Genomic DNA, 24,733 nt, shown 5'->3' on the forward strand with positions numbered 1-24,733 from the left:
AACTAAAAATGTAGTCAGCTACGTGGATCTTTGAGTGTCCCGAGATAATCCTTATTACCCTGCCCTAAAAGTGAAAGAAGTAAAAAAGAAAATTGTTTTTGATTAGACTTTAACCAACGAAGTCATATTTAGCAGGAATGATAAGTTTGGAAATAAAACTTTTAGGCCATGTTCACATGACAACCGCTTAAGGCCGATGCCACATTATGCGTTTTGACCGCATGCGGTGAAAACGCATCCGTTTCCAATGCAACCGGACCGACCTGTCACACTATGCGTTTAGTCTGGTGCAGTTTGTAAGCGCGTACCGATGACTCAAAACGCATCCGTTTCTAACGCAACCGGACCGATCTGTCACACTATGCGTTTTCACCGGATGCGGCGGAAACGCATCCGGTCAAAACGCATAATCTGACATCGGCCTAACGCGCGTTTTGATAACGCGCGATTACATCTACAATATTTTATTTGAGGCTATTCACATGCTAATCCACGTTAAACGCCCAATGGTCAATACGCCCAATGATGCTTTACATATTCTTTAGAAGAATAAAGGGGTATGATAGAAAGAGGTGATAGAATAGTGTTAAGCGGGATATTTATTTAAATAACATTATTATTGATAGAGTTGCACAAGTTTGACTTGAATGTTTGAAATTGAATTGAGTTTGACTTAATTTCAAGTCAAACTCAAGTCAATCCTTGCTACAAATAATTTAAGTCAAGTCAAACTGGTCAGTGGTTACAGGTTTGAAAATTTAAACTGTTTGTCAAACTAGTTTGAAATAGTTTTAGAAAATGATTTATTTAGTAGATATGTTACAGTTCAAGTTGATTCTCAGTTAGAGTTGACTCCAACTAGTTGGAGTCAACTCCAACTGAAACGAGCAGTAAAAGTTGATTTTAAAAATTTAAATCAACATTTACTAGTTGGAGTTGACTCTTACTGGATCGATTCAGTAAATGTTGATTATACGAGAATCTCAAGTGCATTTTTGATGAGTGTGCGTCTCTTTGTTTTGACCGTTTCAACTACTTATTAGTATAGTCTGTAACGTCGCCCCCGTTAGGTAAATTATTCTGATTCGATTTTTTGCACAAACGTACTCAAAGAAATATGTACATCCGTATAACAATCCTTATAACAAATGCACAGGGTGTCACGCGGTACCGCGGTCGAAAAATTGTTTAACCAATTTTTGTTAACCAAATTCACAAAAGTAATTTTTATCTACTTTATCTCATATTATGTAAGTAAAGGTTTTATTGTGTGAAAATTGTAAATATAGATAGCAGTACATGAAGGGTTTAAAATGTGTCTGAAGTAACAATGTATTTTAAATGGCTTTTTCGCACTGTTTTTTAGCACACTCATACAATTAAACATCCTTAACTTTCGCCTTCGGGAGGAAATCAGACACGCCCTTGCAACGGCAACTGAAATGCTCACAAAACAGCGACCACGGAAGCAAAGATGGATGACAGAGGAAATATTGGATTTAATGGATGAAAAAAGAAAATGAATATTACCATCCTTGGATTATAAGCTTTCATTTGACACATCATTTGTCATATGGAAAAGAAATGAAAGGCAGAATTTACAAATCAGTCATCAGACCAATAATGACATACGCGGCAGAAACACATCCCCGACACAGAGAGGACAAAAAGATTGCTCGAAACAGCCGAGATGAAAACCCTTCGAAAAATCGATAGTAAGACTCTATAGGACAGTGCTAGAAGTACAGATATACGACGGAGATGCAAGGTGGATAACAGTAATAACTGGGTAAGAAACAGAAGAATAGAATAGAATGTAGTCAGGACAGCGAGAGACGGTTCCCCAATAGGAGGACGTTCAGTGGGAAGACCACGAAAACGATGGAACGACAACTTACTAGAGGCACATTGAAAAAACAGACAAAGTAATGTCTATACAAAAAGAAGAAGAAGAAGATTTGTCATTCTACCTGTTATAATGACGGAGGAGTTATATTCGCGGACGGACGGATAGACAGCCTAGGTTAAATTTGTCACCTTTAGTAGGTACCATCCTTGGATATTAATATTTCCTTTGACACCTCATTTGTCATTCTACCTGTTATAATTAACGAGGAGTTATACTCGCTGTCGGACAGACGGTATTAGGCAGTACCGTGGTCGAAAAATTGTTTAATAGTTATTTATGTACCAAGTCAGTAAAGTGGCTCTTTATCGAACGAGTCTGATATTACGAGCAGAGGAAGCGAAGCGAGCAACAGACGCGTTCGATAAAGAGTATTGAGGTGGTGCGTACAAAATTGTCTCGTCAATCATAAAAAACATTAACACTTACTTACAACTTTGAGGAATTTTTTTTAATTTTAGACGAAATAAAAAATTCGTATGACAGTAATGACAGATGACTTTTGCACGATGGCCGGTTTTGATGTTTAATCGATAGTTATCAATAATGTATACCTACCTAATTAATAAATCTGTAAAGTTTTGATTTATTTTGTATCAATATAATTGCGAAACACTACAGAATTTTACTTTTTGTCATAAATTTTATTAATAATAAGATAAATTTTGTACAATATTTTTAATAATTAAAGTAAATAAATTTTAATTTCACTCAAATAAATAATCGATTGCTGCCATTGACCACTTACATTCAATCTCGGTTAATTTGATTAATAATCGCGGCAGGTAAAGTAACATTCTTCTTTCAATACAACAAAGTGATACTTTACTGCCGAAAATGAGGGCAAATGAGTACAATAATGAATGATTTTAGTGACGTTTGGCGATAAACAATGATTTTAAACAAATTCGCAAAAATAATTTTTTCACTTCGTACAATTTTTTTTTAGATCCTTTGGCCTTTTTTTCTCTAAAATTGACTGTTGTCGAGTTATTAGCGACTTAAAATTTGAAAATCGCCAAAATAACCATTTTCAATGTTTAATAACTCGGTTAAAGATAATTATTGTGAAAGTCGAGCGAGCGGCCGTGGAGTAACGGCATAATCGCTGGCCTCTTACGCCAGTGCACGTGGGTTCGAGCCCTGCCAACGACAAACCATTTTCATTTCCAATAATGACACGAGCCGTCTCACCGTGTCTCGGAGAGCACGTTAAGCCGTAGGTCCCCCTGGGCTAGTGTACATCGACACTAGTTACTTGAAACAGGGTTAAAGGTGTAATTGGCGCCGGAACTGTCCGAAAGGCAAAAATGCCATACGATATTGGACAGCTGGAATGGTGCATCTCTTTAGCACTCACCATTGACGGCCGCCTAATACGCACTTAGTTCATTGTTGTTAATTAAAGATAAAGCTTAGTAATAAAATAGTGACAAAAAATTTCTGCTGGATCTTGTAGAGGGGGCTATAAACTTGGTCACTTTCTGACTTTCATAATAATGGATTTTAACCGAGTTATTAAGCCTTGAAAATGGCTATTTTCGCATTTTTCAAATTTTAAATCGCGTATAACTCGACAACAATAAATTTTAGAGAAAAATCACAAAATACCTTTTTTCTACGAGCGTGCAAAAATGTCTACTTTCGCGAACGCGTTTTAGTTTAGAAAGTTTTACTTTTCCGCACGCGTTTTACTTTTCCGCAGGCGTTTTACTTTTCCGCACGCGTGTTAATTTAGATATGTTAATATGGCCTTAAAGTAATTATAATACATACAATAAACTAATATTTAGATATTATTTACTAATTTATTTCAAATATATCTTATTGTGTTCATGTTTTAATGAAATTAACGCGAGAATTCGATGAAATAAAATAATTTTGACATAATATTCAAAAGTCAAATCAGTAGACAATAACTGTGGTTTTGAATCGTCGTCATGGAAACCAAGATCGTCGTCATGCTAACCAATTATGCTGAAAGTTTGGTTTTGACAACCTTGTCAAAGAATTAATTTGTGTATGTATTTTCATATTAATTAAATTAATTGATTAAGATTTGGTCATTTTTTAAAGACTCGTAGAAAAAATATTGTTCCTAACGCTTGCAGAAAGTCTCTTTTCCGCACTCGACTGCTTGCCGAACTCCGCGTCGTTCGGCAAACTGCAGTCGCGTGCGGAAAAGTATGACTTTCTGCACTTGTTAGGAAAATTATTTTGTGAAGTGAAAAAATTATTTTTGTGAATTTCTCTAAAAAAATTGTTTAAACAATTTATCGATCAAGGTACTGCCTGGCACCTAGTAGATTTGTTATAAGGACCTCTTTTTGAGTAAGTTTGTGCCAAAAATTCGAATCGGAGTAATTTACCTAACGGGGCGACGATACAGTCTAGACTAATTTGAACATATTCAGTAACATTTAATTTCTAGAATCGGCTGTTTGTGTGAATCAGAATCAACTTTTACTAAATGGCATTGGGAAGAGTATACTTTTCCTAGTTGGAGTCTACTTTTACTAGTAAATGTTGAATATAAATCTTCATTTTATATTTATAATCAACTTGTACTGAAACCAGCCGTTAGAGTTGACTCCAACTAGTTGGAGTCAACTCCAACTGGATAATCAACTTGAACTGTAACAGATATACTTTTTTTGTCGAGATAGAAATGTTAGTTGCCAATCAAGATAACCAAATTATAAATATAATGAGTCCCATATAAAAATAACTTGATACGGGTAGCGATTTCAGTCAAAATGGAGTCGTAAATTCAAGAAAATGATTCATGTACGCATACAATTGCTTGTTGGCAAGTTTTGTTTTATCGGTAATTGGTGATAATGTGTCAACCATTTCACTTTTTTATTTGAGTGTTACTAGATTACAACAAAAAATTCATTGGATGGTTTTTTATCATACCAAGTGTAATTTAATCTACTTCAACAAAAATTTATGAAGGAACAACAAAATAATATATTTTTTCAGAGTAAGCTCAATGCATTTTTTGTGACTTTGCATCAGATGTCGTTTTAAAAAACTATTTATCACTTTATAATGCTATTCTTTATTTTTGCATAATATGCACTTTGCAATTTTCATTTTTTTGCAGTCGCATGCCGCCTTTTTCTTAATTAATTCTGCTTCGTCTACAGATTTTTTTATCTTAATTTTTGCAGTAGAAATACCTTCAAAATCAGACTTAATTTTTTGTTCTGGTACGTATTCTGAGCTGAAAATGGTTCAGGTTCAGCCATTATCGCACAAAGCACAGACTTCAAAACGACCGTAACAAACAAGTCAAGGTAAATACTTCGAAATATGAACTATAACTAATTTGCGGAGTAGCAGAGTACTAGTCCAGAGAAATAAGGTTTTAAGCAGCCATGTTGCAAATGGGTTTTTGGGTACTATATACCTAATACATTATAAATACAAAATTACCCGTCACAGTTTGGACGAGAACTTTAGTTATTAACAAATAAGGGTAAAAAATGGCAGTTTTTTCGTTTAAATCCCTACAGATAAAAATAGGGTAATTAAATACCTTATTTGGAGTATTCGTCTTTTAGTAGATGAGCAAAGGTTTAAAATGACAGTTTTTGAATTTTGGTCCGATCATTTGTTGCTTCGTTAATTGCCAAATAACACTAAAATTTCTAAAATAAAAAATTTGTTATAACTTTTGCGAAAATTAACTTAAGACTTTGATATTGCACGAAAAATTGAGAGAACCGGTACATATCATGCACAAAAAATTTCAAGACGATTCGTCAATTAGTTTAAATTTTGTTCAATTTTTTATCCAAAAGAGCTTTTTTGCAATGTTATTGTTCAGAAAATGATAATATGATACAGCAATTCTGTAGGACTGAGAACAGGGGCGGTTTCTCCATTGGTTCACTTGTGCAGTGAACACCCAATAAAATTTCATTAAAATAAAGTTTTTTTAAATCTTATTAATACTATAGTGTCATTAAAATATATTTTTGAAATCTCAGAATCATTAAAATATAACTTTATTTACGAATCATATTTATTTGCTCCACGCCGCTGCAGTGCAGATATTTACTTATGCTCTGGTGCAGAATTCAAATTGAACCAGCCGATGCTAACCTACGCCTGTAGTTAGAAAGAGAAATCTTAAAATCGGTGAAAAAGCATTTCGCCTATCTAAAACAGTGAGGATTTGTGCAGTACACGCAGAGACCAGTGGAGCGTTTCGGTTCACAGTTTGGTACAATATTTTCTGTTGGTGTTATCTTCATACTTTAATGCTCGTGTTATCGTTGTTTTTGCAAAACACAAAAATCGAAGAATGGATTTTTTGTATAAATAAAATGAATAAATTCAATAAATTGAATACAAAATTACAGACATTTTTATATTATTTTTAAAAGTTAAATTTTGTTTCTAATTCGCTTTGATTTATTAATGTATTGCATACGATAATAAAACGTATGTCATATTTCTTTTATGTTTTATTTATATAGGAACAACAGTAATAAATAATATCAAATTTAGACAAAAACGGGCGAGGCCCTCAAAAACTTTTTGCCTTTGCCACAATTGCCCGCGGCTCTTATCCACCATTTCTATAATTACATTACTTAATTGAACACCCCTTTTTAAGTTATCACAAGCCGCCACTGACTGAGAATAGTTTCTAATCTATTTTTCATGCCCATAAATTATAAGGGGTTGCCCCCTTGACATTTTTTTTATTTTTTTGTACAAAATTGTCTACCTTAATTTTATATGGAGTAGAATTAAAAAATACATACACTCCTTAATTTTCACTCTTCTGTCACCAATCCCTATTATTTAATAGGCATCTCTATATTTGCATCTATAAAATTCTCCTGTCACACTGTTAGTTGCCATACTTGTCTGAGACCGCTTGACCGATTGTTATGAAATTATATATATATATTCGGTAGGTCTTAGAATCGGTCGTAATCTATTTTTCATATCCCTGAGTGAGAAGGGGGTTTCCTCTAACATTTTGTAATGTTAGGTGGATTTATGTGTACATAAAGTACTCTACAAGACTACGAGTAGATACAAATTTAAAAAATTATGATCAAAATCCATCAAAAAGCTTCAGAGATATTAATTGGAGCATATTATGTTTAAAGAATTAATTTAATTTTTTGAGTGCATGGATTTTAATAATTATTCCCCTCCACCGACCACGAATCGATTTCGTTAGGACGTAATTTTTAAAGCTTTATTAACCACTTTATTGAAGTTCAAAGTTTAGTCAAACTTTACACATAAACTATATACCTTGAACTTCAAAATGGCGATAGTTAGGTTGCTTAATTGTTATAAACAAAGTAGCTGTGAATTAAATAAAAAAAGTGGCTAACTTTGACCCTAATTAATCTAGGCAAAATGTTCTTTTTTTTTGAAAATTCGTGTAAAAATACCAGCTTTCCAAATCCCAAAGTAGTTTTAGTCTAGGGTCAATATTAACAAAGTTATTCAAATTGTTTTTAAGCCAAGAATGCCATTTAGAAAAATGTTTTCGGAATGATAAAAATGACTTTTTAACGATTTTTTTAAATGCTTTGAAAATATAACTATTCTTCTTTCACGTGGTTTCCACAGAATTGCTATATTATTACTATTTTCTGAACAATAACATTGCGAAAAAAAGCTCTTTGGGATAAACAAATTGAATAATATTAAAACTAATTGACGAATCGTCTTAAATTTTTTTTGTGCATTATATGGACTGTTTGACTCAACTTTTCATGCAATATGAAAGTCTTAAGTTCATTTTCGCAAAAGTTATAGCAATTTTTTATTTTCGAAATTTTAATGTTTTTTTGAAATTTCCGAAGCAACAAAGAATCGGATTAAAATTCAAAAACAGCCATTTTAAAACCTTTGCTCATATACTAAAAGAAGGATACTATAAATAAGATATTTAATTACCTTATTTTTACCTGTAGCGATTTAAACGAAAAACCTGTCATTTTTGCCCCTTATTTGTTAATAACTAAAATTCTCGTCCGAACTGTCACGGGCATTTTTGTATTTATAATGTATTAGGTATATTATAGTACCCAAAAAACCCATTTGCAACCTGGCTGCTCAAGTGTCCCGAACATGGTATATTTTTGCCTTATTTCCCTGGCGTATACAGGTTTAGACCTGTCCAAATAAGTTGAAACAAAAGTAGGCGAGCGGCAGGCACCCCCAAAATGACTAGGTACTGACCACGGAGAGGTGAATAGTCAATTTTAGTCATACTGTATGTTTTTGATGGTGCTGAAAACGAAAATGAGGTTTATTTTTAATTTTATGTGGGGGAACATTGTCAAAATCGCAATTTTACCCTAAAAATAAAAAAAAAATGAAATCACGTTTTTTTGCGTTTACCTCGCTACAACTTTATTCCATTTTAATATATTTTCTGAAATTTATACAGTATATAGTTCTAACATTTTTGAAGACAAAGACCTGTTTCAAGCTTTTATTTTTATTCTATTAAAAGTTATGATTTTTTTTAAGTACAAGGTGCAGATTTGTGCATTGTAAAGTTTAATCGCAAAAGTTGAGTGACGAAATTTGAAATTTAGCTTTTGTTTAATTTAGTTTAATTTTTTTTATTTTTATGGTCAAATTGCGATTTTGACAATGTTCCCCCACCTAAAATTCAAAATAAACTTCATTTTCGTTTTCATCACCATCAAAAACATAGAGTAAGACAAAAATTAGCCATTTACCACCCATGATCAGTATCTCGAAAAATTAGCGTTATTTTGGGGATTTATAACGTCGATATTAAAAGTTGCACCATTTGTTTTCTATAAAACATTTTGATCTAAAACTTTCCAGAAAACTTATTTGTACTCTATGCTTTAACAATAATGTAATTAAAAATCTAAATTTCAAATTGTGTCACCCAACTTTTGCGATTAAAGTTTGCAATTCACGAATCTGCACCTTGTACTTTAAGAAATTCATAACTTTTACTAGAATAAGACTAAAAGCTTGAAACAGATACTATTGTGTGCAACATATACTGTACAGCTGGTTAAAAAAAACTGATACGACTCAGTGTGTTTTGAAGGATAAATATTTATTATTTACATGCTGTCAGTGTCACTGCCAAAACTTAAAATTTGTCAGATAACTTATAGTCTAAGAGCTAGTGAACCCTCCGACTAACGGTCATAGTGTCTAGTGATAATTCATAGCACACCAAGGCTAAAAACCATGACCTGACAGGCGTGTATCTACCAGGTGAATCGAAAAGTGCATAGTTTAGGGGTAAAATAAACTTTCTCCTGTAAGGTTTAAATTTAAGTATGTGTTTGAGTAAGTCATTTAGAAGAAATGTGTACAATGACAGGCGATTCTGAAGAGCATAAGACCTTGCCAGGCGAGGGGAAAGATTAGGGGTTTTTCCTAAAATTATTTTTTTTCATCGAACAATTTTTTATGGTTTTTGAATCATTCCAAACAGAAAAGGTGTTTAGTGATTTTTCTCTTAAGATAATAGTTTTTGTTATATAAGCGATTGAAAATTTTGAAAATTGCGAAATTGGCCATTTTTAACCCTAAATCGGACATTTATCTAAAAATTTCAAAGTTGCCAAGGTAGGTAGATATTCTTTAAACATTGATTGATGAATTCCCAAAGAGTTTTTTGCAATACAATATTGGAAACCCCTTTTTTTTTAATTGCTAATCAAGCGGGCGCGACACTGTAGTATAAGTGAGGACGTTTGAGTTGGCATAAATTCATTATCTCGAGAATGGGCAAATTTCAAGAGAAATCCTCAAACAGGTCTATTTTTATTTTTAAATTAGGACTTTTGGCATATATATAATACTAGTGACGTCATCCATCTGAGCGTGATGACGTAATCGATGATTTTTTTAAATGAGAGTAGGGGTTGTGTGATAACTCATTTGAAAGGTTATTTAATTCTCTATTCACTAATATAAACATTAACATAATTATTTATACAGGATGTACAAAAAATTTTTTTTATTAAATTAACTTTGATTAAATTTGACAAATAGAAGAAAAATTTTCTTGTACACCCTGTATAAATGACTATGTTAATGTTTATATTACTCAATAGAGAATTAAATAACCTTTCAAATGAGCTATCACACAACCCCTACTCTCATTTAAAAAAAATCATCGATTACGTCATCACGCTCAGATGGATGACGTCACTAGTATTATATATATACCAAAAAGTCCTAATTTAAAAATTAACATCGAACTGTCTGACGATTTCTCTTGAAATTTGCTTATTCTCGAGATAATGAATTTATGCCAACTCAAACGTCCTCACTTATACTACAGTGTCGCGCCCGCTTGATTAGCAATTAAAAAGCAAAGGGGTTTCCGATATTGTATTGAAAAAAACTCTTTGGGATTTCATCAATCAATATTTAAACAATATCCACCTACCTTGGCAACTTTGAAATTTTTAGATAAATGTCCGATTTAGGGTTAAAAATGGCCGATTTCGCAATTTTCAAAATTTTCAATCGCTTATATAACAAAAAATATTAACTTAAGAGAAAAATCACTAAAGACCTTTTCTATTGGAAATGATTCAAAAAACCTAAAAAAAAATTTGTTCGATACAAAAAAAATAATTTTAGGAAAACCCCTAATCCTTCCCCTCGCCTGGCAAGGTCTTATGCTCTTCAGAATCGTCTGTCATTGTACACATTTCTTCTAAATGACTTACTCAAATACATACTTAAATTTAAACCTTACAGGAGAAAGTTTATTTTACCCCTAAACTATGCACTTTTCGATTCACCTGGTAGATACACGTGTACGGCTGATGCCTGCCAGGTCATGGTTTTTAGCCTTGGTGTGCTATGAATTATCACTAGACAAATTTCTAACCTTACAGGACGACCGTTAGTCGGAGGGTTCACTAGTTCTTAGACTATTATTCTGTTCAACTCGTTCAACCTTAAAAAATGGCTGTTTGTTTGTTTATTTTATTATTTGTCTAATAATATCATGTATCAATACTATCATGTGTCAATAATAATAATTATGTCATTATATAAAATAATGTCAGACCAATCAAACACAGCTCAAAATAATCAAATCTTACTACGAGTCGTATCAGTTTTTTTAGGAACCAGCTGTACAATTTTTAGAAAAAATATTAAAATTAAACAGAGCTGTAGTTATTACTAAACGCAAAAAAACGTGATTTCATTTTTTTTATTTTTAGGGTAAAATTGCGATTTTGACAATGTTCCCCACTTAAAATTTAAAATAAACCTCATTTTCGTTTTCAGCACTATCAAAAACATACAGTATGACAAAAATTGGCCATTCACCTCTCCGTGGTCAGTATCTCGAGAAATAAGCGTTTTTTTGGGGTGTGCTGCTCGTCTAAATGCAGTACGCTCTCAATTTAGAATTCGAAATAACCACGATGCGCAATATTATAGTCAAACTTTTGGATATCGAAATCAAGTCAAGTCAAACTTTTGTACAAAAAAAGTTTGGTTTTCAAGTCAAGTTTGTTGAGTAGAATCAAACTAGTTTGACTTGTTGCATCTCTAATTATTATTGGTATGACCCTAGATGTTGGATGGTAAATATATATACGAAAAGTATATTACTGCTTTTCATCTGATTTTACAAAAATATCATTGTTTTTTAGTAGGTATTTAGTTTTTTAATATATGTATGTATCTACAGTTATGAGTGCGCTAATAACCGGTAAAATAAAGTAAAAGACGAAAAACATATTAAGTTGTGAGATAAAAAGAGATGAAACTTCAGAGATGGGAAATTTAGCAATAGAAACCTAGAAACTTACATTCTATTAATTATTTGCCACCTTTAGACGTATCGGACAAATTTGGCAACTACCACTGTGACAGTGACAGTTTTAGTTGACATACTCCTCTGATACGTCTAAAGGTGGGAAATAATAAATATAATGTACCTACATTTACAGGCTTGTGTCGCAAAACTGCCTACCTCTAGTACTTTCATCTCTTTTTATCTCACAACTTAATATGTTTGCCATCTTTTGCGTTATTTTGGCGGTTATTAGCGCGCTCATCATTGTATAAACAATATCGTGCGATTTTAAATAATATTGTTAAACGATAAATTATCAGGAATTACTTACAGGTGATTCGATAATTTTTTCAAGACGCTCTTCAATTGCTTTACCTTTTCTTGGTCTTAACAAAACATAGATTTTTCCGATGCCTGGACATGATCTTAGAAGCTTTTCTATTATCAGTTTTCCTAGAAATCCACTGCCTCCAGTAATGAATACATTTTTATCTATGAAAAAGTCTGCTACGGACATTTTGTTGCTGCAAATTATAAAAATGTAAAGTAAAACAAATATTATCAAAGTTTATATAAAATTCAAAAGTAGGTTTGCTTGAAATTATTTAGAAAAATGCTAGAACAAAACTATCCATAATTCATAATAATTTTTTTTAAGAGTAAACAGTAGCGATCAACAGGTAGCAACAAAATATAATTTCGGGAGATAGTATCATAAACTTTGGCAACAGTGGTAATCTTTGACATTATCTAAGATTAATATTTTGACAATATCATAGTAGCGCTAAATGGAAGTAATAGAAAACGATTTTAATATTAATAAATAGATATTTATAAAAATAAACCAAAATGGGTGAAAATTTTATGTTAAGATAGGTATTTAGAAAGGTATTTGCATGAAATATCTAATAATAAAACAATAATAAACAATCAGTTTTTGTTGTGAAGCGAAACAAATTTCGATTTTCGCATAATTTTGGCACGTTTTTTAATGGACTTTTTCTTGAAAGGTTTCACTTTATTTTTCGTTTGATTTACTTTTTCCATTTTGTTAAACTATTGATAATATTTTTAGAATAAAAAATCCTCCTAAAACTTTATATACTCGCATTAGAATTCGAAATATTTTTACGTAAAATATACTTACCTACCTACGAGTACATATAACTAAAACTCACAATTAAAAACAATCTATTCTTTCAAAGAGGCCAACAACTTATACAACAACAACAAATATACAATAAATTAACTATTAATAAACACTATTTTCCTATGAAACAACAAAAACGAATTCTTAAATTAACACACTACTGCACTGAACAGATATCGATAAAGATGACAGAACAGATTAGAGAAAATCTGACGCAGGTTTGTCAAAATGACAGTGATTATTTCATTCATAGGAGATTCTGACCAATAGAAAGCTACAGAAATCTAAATTAAATTGATAATTTTTGATAATTTCCCGTCGTCAAGTATATTACGTCAGATGCTCTTCGTTGCTACGAAAAAATACATTCAGTGACATTAATGGCAATTAATGTTTTAAAAATTATAAAAGTGATGACTTTCAACCCTAAAATATTTATAACAACTGTGTGTTTAATTGTACTAATTTGTACTTACATAAATAAATTACAATAAAATTTTGGTTTTGAACAGTTTTATTTATGAAATAATCGCAACAAATTGCACTCGATCTCTAAAATTAATATAGAATTTTTGCCCTCGTGACACTTTTGACATAATTTCACTCGCCTTCGGCTCGTGAAATTAAAACTGTCAAAGTGTCACTCGGGAAAAATTCAATAATTTTAGAGCTCTTATGAAATTACTACTGATTATTTCATTCATAGAAGATTCTGACCAATAGAAAGCTACAGATATCTGAATTAAATCGATAATTTTTGATAATTGCCCGTCGTTAAGTATATTACGTCAGATGCCCTTCGTTGCTACGAAAAAATACATTCAGTGACATTAATGGCAATTAATGTTTTAAAAATTATAAAAGTGATGACTTTCAACCGTAAAATATTTATAAAAACTTTGTGTTTAATTGTACTAATTTGTACTTACGTAAAAATTACAATATAAAATTACAAATTAAAATTACAATATAAAATGATAAATTACAATAAAATTTTGGTTTTGAACAGTTTTATTCATGAAATAATCGCAACAAATTGCACTCGAACTCTAAAATTAATATAGAATTTTTGCCCTCGTGACATTTGGACATAATTTCACTCGCCTTTGGCTCGTGAAATTAAAACTGTCAAAGTGTCACTCGGGAAAAATTCAATAATTTTAGAGCTCTTAGTTATTTAGTTATAATATGTTCGATTTCTTGTTAGAAATAAAAAATTTTAGTAGTTCCAAAATTACACAACATCTAGGCATAGGATAAAAAAGTTTATTTGAAGAAAGTTTATTTGTTTTTTCTTCTTAATGGTGGTACAGGCTGCTTTTTTCAATATTTTATTTAGTTATAGAGTAATTTCCACGTACTAACATATTTCTGAAATTGGGCTCTGTACCGCCATTCTTTATTAATTACGAATATGTGTGCCAAATATCTCGACAAAATATTCAAAATTAGAGCCGCAATCTTGGAACGCGTTTGATGCTACCTGTTGATCGCTACTGTAGCCTCTTAAGTTAAAAATTTACAATTTATGGGGCAACAGATACACACAACCAAACTTATATGGAATCATCTGGTATTTCTTATAATTTCAAGCGAATTTAAATTAAAAAAAAAACCAACATACGAAGTGAAACAATATTTTAAAGCAGTTTATTCCCCAACACATATAAATAAATTGAAGCAAACAATAAAGTCTGGAAATAAAAAATTGAAACTATTTGTTTTAATTTCAATAGCATGAAAAATTTCAATGTAAAACAAATAATGTTTAAATTGTTTCTATTTATTATTTATGTTTTTTTTTTTAGTCAGTTTATGCAAGCTTCAATTTACGTGAGCATGCTCCTAATCAAATTGGGTATGTAGTTCCATTTTTCAAGAGAAGCTTGTACTGGCTGTGCAGTATTTTGTGGATTATCCAAGCGGGCTCTAATTTTTCTTTTAAGTATATCCCACAAGTTCTGTGTAGGGTTAAGGTCGGGTGAGCAAGCAGGACTGCAGAAGAATGATATCTTCTGCTTCAAGAAAATCTGTAGTCACTCTGCTGGTATATATGTTATGGCGAGCACGCCACTGTGTGCATTTTTATCTCAATATCTAGTCTACACCGCAGATGAGGAACACCCAAGCTGATAATTTCGAAGTGTCAATGATATGTGCCAGGACTATGAAAGATTTTAAGAAATATTTTGTATTTGTATTCTTTAATTCAGTATCGTTTTGTACTCTGAGCTGTTAACATGTAAATAAAACTTGTGCATTTCCTTCAATAGTTTCGTTATTTAATTCCACAACGAACACACATCATTTTATAAAGAATAAAACTTATATAGGTGCATTGTCATGCATGAAAATTAAATTTTCTCTCATTTCTCCTCTCCTGAACCTACCTATAGGTTCTAGAACCAAATCAACAAACCTGCGATCTGTTAAAGCTGGTTGGACAAAAATTAAATTAGTTTTTACCGATCATTATGGCTCCCCAGAACATGACACTTCCTACTTCATATTTGTGAACAGATCTGGTAGTTTTCGTTATTTCTGGTCTTCACCACCCTTCACTAGAGATTGCAATAGCTGGATCCAGCATCCAGCGATCCAGCTGGATCCAGCGCTTTTTATACATGCTGGATCCAGCAAACCGTGCGGATCCGCAAACGTGCTAAACTCGAAATAAGTTACTTAATGTCTTCATTAGCCTCCTTATTCAAAGCCGTGCGTCGGCAACTTGCCATTCTATCGCGCTGGCAGTAGCTCAATGTGCTGGAAAGTTTCTATAGCTTAAAAGTTTGCATCGATAAAGCGTTGATATACATTGATTCTACGATAAAATTCTCTGTTGGCGAGTGGTCAATAATCAATGAGTTAATCGTCACTTTTAACCAGCTGTAGAAGCTCTTTAGGAGTAAGGCTAGGCGAAGAAGTAATCAACAATATTAGATACACTGACGATACAGCCATTCTTGCTGAAAATTTACAAGATCTTCAGACACTACTAAATCTTGTCAGTGAAGCAAGTTATCGGAGAGGCTTTAAAATCAACATTTCAAAAACAAAGTAGATGGTAGTTGGAAAGATTAATATAGATCAAGGTCAAGTAAGAGATAATAACTAGGATCGAAATATCACGGAAGGCTTTTATGACCTGGAAACCAGTTTTATGTAACAGAAACCTGTATCGATATATCGTGGGATATATATCGACGAATCCTGAAGATATCGTGGGTTTCGCACACTTCCAATGAAGATGTTCTTCAAATGATGAATTCAGAACGTCTGCTCATAAGCATCATAAAGACGAGAAAAACAGAATACTTCGGCCATATAATTCGAGACCCGTGTTGAGCTGCCCCCCCCCCCCCACTTGCAAAAATTAAGAAACAAATAGCCCTGATTTATGAGCTATTTATGAGCTTTCATATTCCGCAAACTAAAAATTTTGAGCTCGTTCCACTGAGCAGGAATTTAATACTTTAGTGGGGGGCTGACTCAGCCCCCCCCCACTACTTAAAAATAGGAATATTGAATCGGTTTTTGCGGCAGAATTACGAGCTATTTATGAGCTCTTGAAATTATATAGTTTCGATTTTTGAGCTCATCCCCTTCACCTCCAAACAACCCTTTAATTGATTTAACTTAAGAAAAATGCTGAGAAAACTTAAAATATATCGTATTGCGGATATAATTCCTACAGCTTATATACTCTAAGAATAAACTATTAAATCACGTGCATTTCGATTATTGAGCTACGACCCCTTCGCAAGAAAACCACCCTATCTTCCCGGCTTAAGAGAAAGTTGTACTTAAAATGCATTAAACTAATTATTTGGCAACTACATACCATTTAATAATTTATAAGCTTCCAAACTACGCTCATTTAGATCAGTAAATTGCAATTTATTTTGTATAGTGCAGTCACTGAAGGTAAAAATCAACGATTACCTTCAATTTCGGTGAACCTTCATCGATTTTCACGAAAATTTGTCAGTGGTTAGAGGATACGTCAAGAAACAAAGGTGACATGGTACCACCTTGCGCCTTTACCCTGAGGGTGGATACCGCCCCTTCTCGTGGGTGAAAATTATTTTATAAAAAATAACTGCACAAATCAATAAAAGAACAAATTAAAAGCAAAATTTATTATATAAAGTTAATAAAATAAGTCAATACTTTTTAAGTTATTAAAGATCAAATATTTTAATTATTCGTGAAAAAAATGCATGTTTTAAAGCGGTTTTTCGTAAATCACTGAAAAACTGTAAGTTTTTACAAAAACGTTAATAGTAGTTTAATTCGTATAGCTTATATTCTAAAAATAAACTCTTAAATCACGCGCCCTTCGATTATAGAGCTACAACCCCTTCGCAAGAAAACCATCCCATATTCCCGGCTTAACGAAGAGTTGTACTTAAAATAATTTAAATTAATTATTTGGCGACTACATTTCGTTTAATAATTTATGAGCTTGCAAAATATACGCATCTCAATTATTGAATTGCCATTTTCTTTCTATAGTGCAGTCACTGAAGGTAAAAATCAACTATGACCTTCGATTTCGGTAAATCTCCATTAATTTTCACGAATTGACAATAACAACTTGGGGTTTTAGCCTGGGGTATATGTCACCCCTTCTCAAGGGAGAAAATTACTTTATTAAAAATAACCCCACAAATCGAGTGAGGGACAAATTGTAAGTAAAATTTTTTATATAATGTGATTAAAATAAATCAATACTTTTTGAGTTATTAAAGATTAAATATTTTAATTTTTGTGAAAAAAAATGCATGCTTTAAAGCGATTTTTCATAAATAACTCAAAAACTGTTCAAACTGCTAAAAAAGTTTTTACAAAAAAGTTTTCATCACTAAAATGGAAGCTAATAAAAAATACAATAAATTGCTTACTTGAAAAACCCTTTAATGTTAATTTAAAGTAAGTTATTGGTAATTAAATGTATATTTTTTTCTGCGACTGTTCAAATCTAAGGATTCAAGTTTAAATAACGGGAAAGAGATGCATTTTATAGCACTTAGGTACTTAATACTTGTCAAAGTACTTAGAAATACGTATCAAAAATGAGCTCCAGAAAAAGTTGATAGCATCAAAATCCGGTCACCAATTTTCGTGAAAATGAATGGAGATTTACCGAAATCGAAGTTCATAGTTGATTTTTACCTTCAGTGACTGCACTATAGAAAGAAAATGGCAATTCAATAATTGAGATGCGTATATTTTGCGAGCTCATAAATTATTAAACGATATCTAGTCGCCAAATAATTAATTTAAATTATTTTAAGTACAACTTTTTCTTAAGCCGGGAATATGGGGTGGTTTTCTTGCGAAGGGGTTGTAGCTCAATAATCGAAAGGCGCGTGATTTAAGAGTTTATTCTTAGAATATAAGCTATACGAATTAAACTACTATTAACTTTTTTGTAAAAACTTACAGTTTTTCAGTGATTTACGAAAAACCGCTTCAAAACATGCATTTTTTACACGAATAATTAAAGTTTTTGATCTTTAATAACTTAAAAAGTATTGACTTATTTTAATAGATTTATATAATAAATTTTGCTTATAATTTGTTCTTTTATAGATTTGTGCAGTTATTTTTTATAAAATAATTTTCACCCCCGAGAAGGGGCGGTATCCACCCTCAGGGTAAAGGCGCAAGGTGGTACCATGTCACCTTTGTTTCTTGAGGTATCCTCTAACCACTGACCAATTTTCGTGAAAATCTATGAAGGTTCACCGAAATTGAAGGTAATCGTTGATTTTTACTTTCAGTGACTGCACTATACAAAATAAATTGCAATTTACTGATCTAAATGCGCGTAATTTGGAAGCTTATAAATTATTAAATGATATGTAGTCGCCAAATAATTAATTTAATGCATTTTAAGCACAACTTTCTCTTAAGCCGGGAAGATAGGGTGGTTTTCTTGCGAAGGGGTTGTAGCTTAATAATCAAAATGCACGTGATTTAATAGTTTATTCTTAGAGTATATAAGCTATAGGAATTATATTCGCAATACGATATATTTTAAGTTTTCTCAGCATTTTTCTCTTAAGTTAAATCAATTGAAGGGTTGTTTGGAGGTGAAGGGGATGAGCTCAAAAATCGAAACTATATAATTTCAAGAGCTCATAAATAGCTCGTAATTCTGCCGCAAAAACCGATTCAATATTCCTATTTTTAAGTAGTGGGGGGGCTGAGTCAGCCCCCCACTAAAGTATTAAATTCCTGCTCAGTGGAACGAGCTCAAAATTTTTAGTTTGCGGAATATGAAAGCTCATAAATAGCTCATAAATCAGGGCTATTTGTTTCTTAATTTTTGCAAGTGGGGGGGGGGGCAGCTCAACACGGGTTAATTCGAGGACCTAAATACCATCTGCTTCGCCTTATAATACAAGGAAAAGTGGAGGGAAAGAGATGGATTGGTCGAAAGAAACTTTCATGGATGCGTAATATTAGACAATGGTGTGGCTGCACAGTAGAAGAATTATGTCGCGCAGCAGCTGATAGAGAGGAGAGAGGTTTCAGGAAATTGTAAACATGATAACGGCCAACGTCTGAATACAGACACGGCACCTTAAGAAGAAGAAGAAGCTCTTTGCAGAATAGAGTCCACTTTGATAACGGCCGACACAACCATGAAATTTGTCTTAGACAAACTAAATAGCCAGGACTCTAGCCTTAATGCCGATCTATCGGAAGCACTACGCATCAGAATCACGGAACGGCGCCTCTATGAGATTACAGGTATGTATGTATGTATCGGTTTTAGAACGTCTTTCGACGTTGTCCGATGCCTAACTTCCACGTCCTTCTATCATCCCATTGGCCATCTCTAAGATCCCTTGTACTCATTGCTTTGGGTCTTTCCACGTCTTTTTGGGTCTTCCTCGTTTTTTGCGGTTTGGTGGTACCTACTCCAAGATCTTTTTGGGCAATCTTGTGTCTTCCATTCTTTGAACATGACCATACCAAATCAACTGTTTCCTCTCAATGTCTGTTGTTAAGTAACCATCTATTCCAATTCGTCGTCTTACTTCCTCATTTCGAATTCTTTCCCTACGGGATATACCTAACGATCTTCTAAACACATCCATTTCTACAGCTTCTAATTTTTTCCTGTTGTTTTCGGTTATTCTCCAAGTTTCTGCTCCGTAAAGTAGGCTGCTTTTAATAAGTGTTTCATAGATGTTGTATTTTCGCTGTATTCCTATTTCGGAGCTCCAAAGTATTCCATTTAGGCATCCAATTGTTCTTCTAGATTGTGTTACCCTTTTCTTTATTTCCTCATCGTATTTTCCCGTTCTATCGAAGATTACTCCCAGGTACGTGTATTCACTACAGGATGTGATTTGTTCATTATCCTCTAGTTCGATATTGGCTAGCTCAGCTCCTATGGGTAGGTATTTAGTTTTTTCCACATTAATTTTCAAGCCCCACTGTTCATATTCCTCCTTCATTAAGGTACATTAGTGTATTTATAAAATCAAAAAAAGTATGACGAAGGTCTAAACAATCCTGGTTACTTCCCCATACCGAAAAAGAATGCAATGCGACAAGAGATGAAAAATTTGTTGATTCGTATAAATAAACAAGTAACTGTGGAACCAGTGCAAGAGATAATGGAAGAAGATGGGCTAACTAATTCGGAACCCGTGAATTTTACTTTGGAACAAGAACTTGAGATTGAATTGAAACGAGACAGAGAAAACATTTATAGCCAAAGAAACTGATTCTCAAAAAGATTACGGTAATATTTTGGAAAAGGTAATGGCTGTTTATGAGACCGAAGGAGTGAAAGGCGATCGTTTGTCAATGGTCTATGACTATTTTTAATGACCTTAAAACCGACCAGCATAGAGGCCGGAAGGGCTTTCTCCGCTACTGGCTATATGTGCAGTTCTGTGCGAAGTAGGTAAGGCGTATGTTTTTAAGATATCACTTTCAAAAAACTAAATAATTAATGTTTCTGTTGTTTAGAAATTTAGCATACACACAAAAAAACATTAAAATCGTGTTTTTATTTTGATTCCACATTTTGCTGGATCCGCGCTGAATCCAGCTGGATTCAGGCCAATCTTGCAAAAATCCAGCTGGATTGAAAATACTGCTGGATTGAAATCCCTACCCTCCACGTATACGAATTGGTCGGTCATGTGATTTTACAAAAATTCTGGGTTTGTCTGAAAATAGCAAATTTTGTCAGTTTCCAATTTTCTTGTTTTGGTGTTGAAGATACCAATTTATACGATCAATTTTGTGCTGCCTGGATAACTCAGGAACTCGTGACTGTCACCTGCTGTACAATCCTGTACACACGAACTCTTTTTTTATCGTTTTAACTGAAACACGTACACCTGTAGCTTCCAAAAGCTGCTTTTGGAGCTGTAGATGAGAAATTGTTGGATCTTTTTTTTATTTAATTAAGAATAAATAAAAATTGTCATTCCAGTTCGATCACATCAGATTTTTTTCTTGATTTTTCTTTGGAAAAATCATCAATAATGTCATAATTTATCGCCTTTGTTACGTCACTTTCTATGGACAAAATCGACAAATTGTTAAGACGTTCTTGCGTCATACTTGATCGGAAATTATTTTCATGACTATTTTAAATTCTTAACATTTTCGAAAATGACCTTTCAGCGGACACGTTGGTTGGCAACTGGGAGGCACAAATAAATGCGCAAAGCAATATCAAAATTAGGGAAAATATCTTTCAATCCACTCTTCTTTGAATATTTAGGTATGCCAATTATTGGTGATTGGGTGATTTTATTGTGGTATCCAAATGAACCTTTAAGTGAATGCATTAATGTATGAATGATGTAGGTATCTATTAGTGCAGTCAGTGAGGGTATTTGACTCAGAATCCCATCCTACTACATCAATTTACTTGATATTTTCACTGTAAGTAGGGAATAGCTCAAGAAACAAAGTCTAGGCTATATCCTATGACGCTTTTAACTTAGGAGTGGTTCCCACCCATTCTCGGGGGTGAACATTTTTTTCATCAAACCAACACTGGAAGTGGTCAGAGAACCCAATTCTAAGCAATAACTGTTTTATAAATTTTTTTGAAAACTCAATGCTTTTTGAGTTATTCGTGGTTAAAAATTTGCCATTTTCATTGAAAAATGACACTTTTCGGAGACCGTTTTTTGGGAATACCATAAAAATTGTGCATCTAACGAAAAAAACTATATCAAACATTTTTGTAGTTTATGAAAAATCAGAGAGATTAATTTTTTCATAAATCTTCTAGTTTTAATAAAAAGAGAGATGGTAGGTGGAAAAAGATGTTTTTGTTGCATGCTCATTCGGTGTATTCAACTTAAAATAACAGAGAAATTGTCGATTTTAGGGGTATAATGCTACGAATACTTTTTGTAGTGCTTGAAAAGACCGTTAAAACGAGAACTGTTAAATGTCGGTTACATTCAAACTAAGCGAGATATGGTGCAAAAAACTTATGACTAATGTATTTAAAGGAAAAATGAGAAGTGTATTTAACTCCTCATCCATCAGAATTTAAATGCATCGTTTTTCTTCTAGAATACCTTCTACTATTATGTTATTTCTATATTCAAAAACTTAGACGGGTTTAATATGAATGATTTTTGAAAAGAATAAAATCAAATTATAGAGCGCATTTTTAAATTTTCTTAAAAATCTTCCTTTTTCTCCATGTAATTCGAAAGTGATTATTATCATTTTCGAGTTACATGTTACATGAAGAAAAAGAAAGATTTAAAAAAAAACTTAATAATGCTCTCTATAATTTGATCTTATTTTTTTCAAAAACCATACATTTTAAACCCGTAAAACTTGTTGAACATAGAAATAACACTATAGTAAAAGGTATTGTAGAAGCAAAACGATGCATATAAATCTGGTGGATGAGGGGTTAAAATATACATACTTCGCATTTTATCTTAAAATAAATTAGTCATCCTTTTTGTTGCACCATATCTCGCTTAGTTAAAACTTAATAATGCTCTCTATAATTTGATCTTATTTTTTTCAAAAACCATACATTTTAAACCCGTCCAACTTGTTGAACATAGAAATAACACTATAGTAAAAGGTATTGTAGAAGCAAAACGATGCATATAAATCTGGTGGATGAGGGGTTAAAATATACATACTTCGCATTTTATCTTAAAATAAATTAGTCATCCTTTTTGTTGCACCATATCTCGCTTAGTTTGAATGTATTCGAAATTTAACAGTGTGGTCATTTTAAAGGTCTTTTCAGGCAGTACTTACAAAAGATATTGATAGCATTATACCCTTAAAATCGACCATTTCTCTGTTATTAAATTGATACACCCATTTGAGCATGCACAAAAAAAATTTCATTTCACCTACCATATCTCTTTTTATGTTATCACTAGAAGACTTATGAAGGAACGAATCTCTTTGATTTTTCATAAGTTACAAAAATATTTTATATAGTTTTTTTCGTTAGATGCATAATTTCTAAGGTATTCGCAAAAACCGTCCCAAAAGGCGACATTTTTCAATGAAACTGGCAAATTTTCAACCACGAATAACCCAAAAGGATTCAGTTTAAAAAAAATTATAGAACAATGCGCCCGCCGTCTTTGCGGTGCTGCCGACGGCCCAATAATCCCTAAATTTACGACTTCTGTCCTTTTTGAATGAATAGTGTTAACAAAATGCAATTTGTTTTCTAGGAATGAATGCCCACTTATATTCCATTGATAGATGTACGATGTACTTAAATGTTATTCGATTTTAATTTCTATATACAAATATATTTTGTACAGTATTTTTGCCGTCCTCTCATAATTAGTTGCCCTAGGCAACTGTTTATATTGCCTAATGGATAAAGCAGCCCTGCTGATACCTAACATAGGTTTTTGACACAACACCCTGTGTTATATTTATCACTGAACTATGTTCCTCTGAGACATTCCTTGGTCCACAAGACCAATAAAAATATTTCTCATTTGCACGTTCGCTAATCGCTATCGTAACATAGGGCATATTTTCATATATGTATAATATTATAAGAGAAAATTTTTCCGGCAATCTTTTCGACTGGTATGAAAGTTTGTTGCCTGGCAATTTTCGCGAATTCAATTTCGACAGTTAAATGTTAAAATGTTAAATTGTTAAAATGTTAAATTGTTAAAATGTTAAATTGTTAAAATGTTAAATGTTAAATGTTAAATTTCGACTCATTTTGTCAAAATTTCATAAGCGAAAATTGCCAAAAGGCAACAAACTTGAATAAAACCAGAAGAAAATTTTGTCGGTAAATAATTTTCTCTCGAATGATATTCGACAAGACTATTTCACGAGACAATTAATGCACCATATCAACGAAACATAATCTTTACTTATTTGTTAACGATATTAAATGTACAATTATTATAAGCTATAGTAGTTTGCCCATTCTTTTCTACCAAAGCATGATTTTGTGTATTATTATTGACCTGTAGCATTTGGTAACTCGAAGGTCCAGCGCTTTATTTGTTGTTCTGAGATTTTCGATCAACTTCTGGTGGTGATTGGAATCCAGCTGCAGATATGGTTTTAGAGAGCTTGAATTTGAGTGACCCGTTAATTTATTTAACTCCTGTTCAGAAACACCTTGCTTGAACATTTGAACAAGGCTGACACAGCAGAAGATCAATGAAAATGCTTTGTTATTTTATGTTTTTTTGTGTCTATTCCGTATTAGTGTGGTATAGTTGATCCAAAAGATGGCATAACCCAGACATCCAAAGTGAAAGTTATCCTTCAACACAAAATTGTTCTATATGGTCCACACAATGTCCAGAAAAAAGTCACACCATTTTGAGCGTCGGGTTTGGGG

At 32.5% G+C, this 24,733-nt stretch overlaps 1 protein-coding gene across 4 annotated transcripts in view; it reads right to left on the minus strand.

Annotated features, from left to right (window-relative positions):
• The window catches only part of LOC114342489 (putative fatty acyl-CoA reductase CG5065), a 269,687-nt gene that overhangs the window by 194,602 nt on the left and 50,352 nt on the right, over window positions 1-24,733 (minus strand). For all 4 annotated transcript variants that reach the window (XM_050648568.1, XM_050648570.1, XM_050648569.1 and 1 more), the window contains exon 2: window positions 12,052-12,244. In XM_050648568.1, coding sequence (XP_050504525.1) covers window positions 12,052-12,237 — 186 coding nt within the window. In that variant the 5' untranslated portion in view covers window positions 12,238-12,244. The remainder of the gene's footprint in view (window positions 1-12,051; window positions 12,245-24,733) is intronic.

This window comes from Diabrotica virgifera, chromosome 4 (genome assembly GCF_917563875.1).
Source record: "Diabrotica virgifera virgifera chromosome 4, PGI_DIABVI_V3a".
Taxonomy (NCBI): domain Eukaryota; kingdom Metazoa; phylum Arthropoda; class Insecta; order Coleoptera; family Chrysomelidae; genus Diabrotica; species Diabrotica virgifera.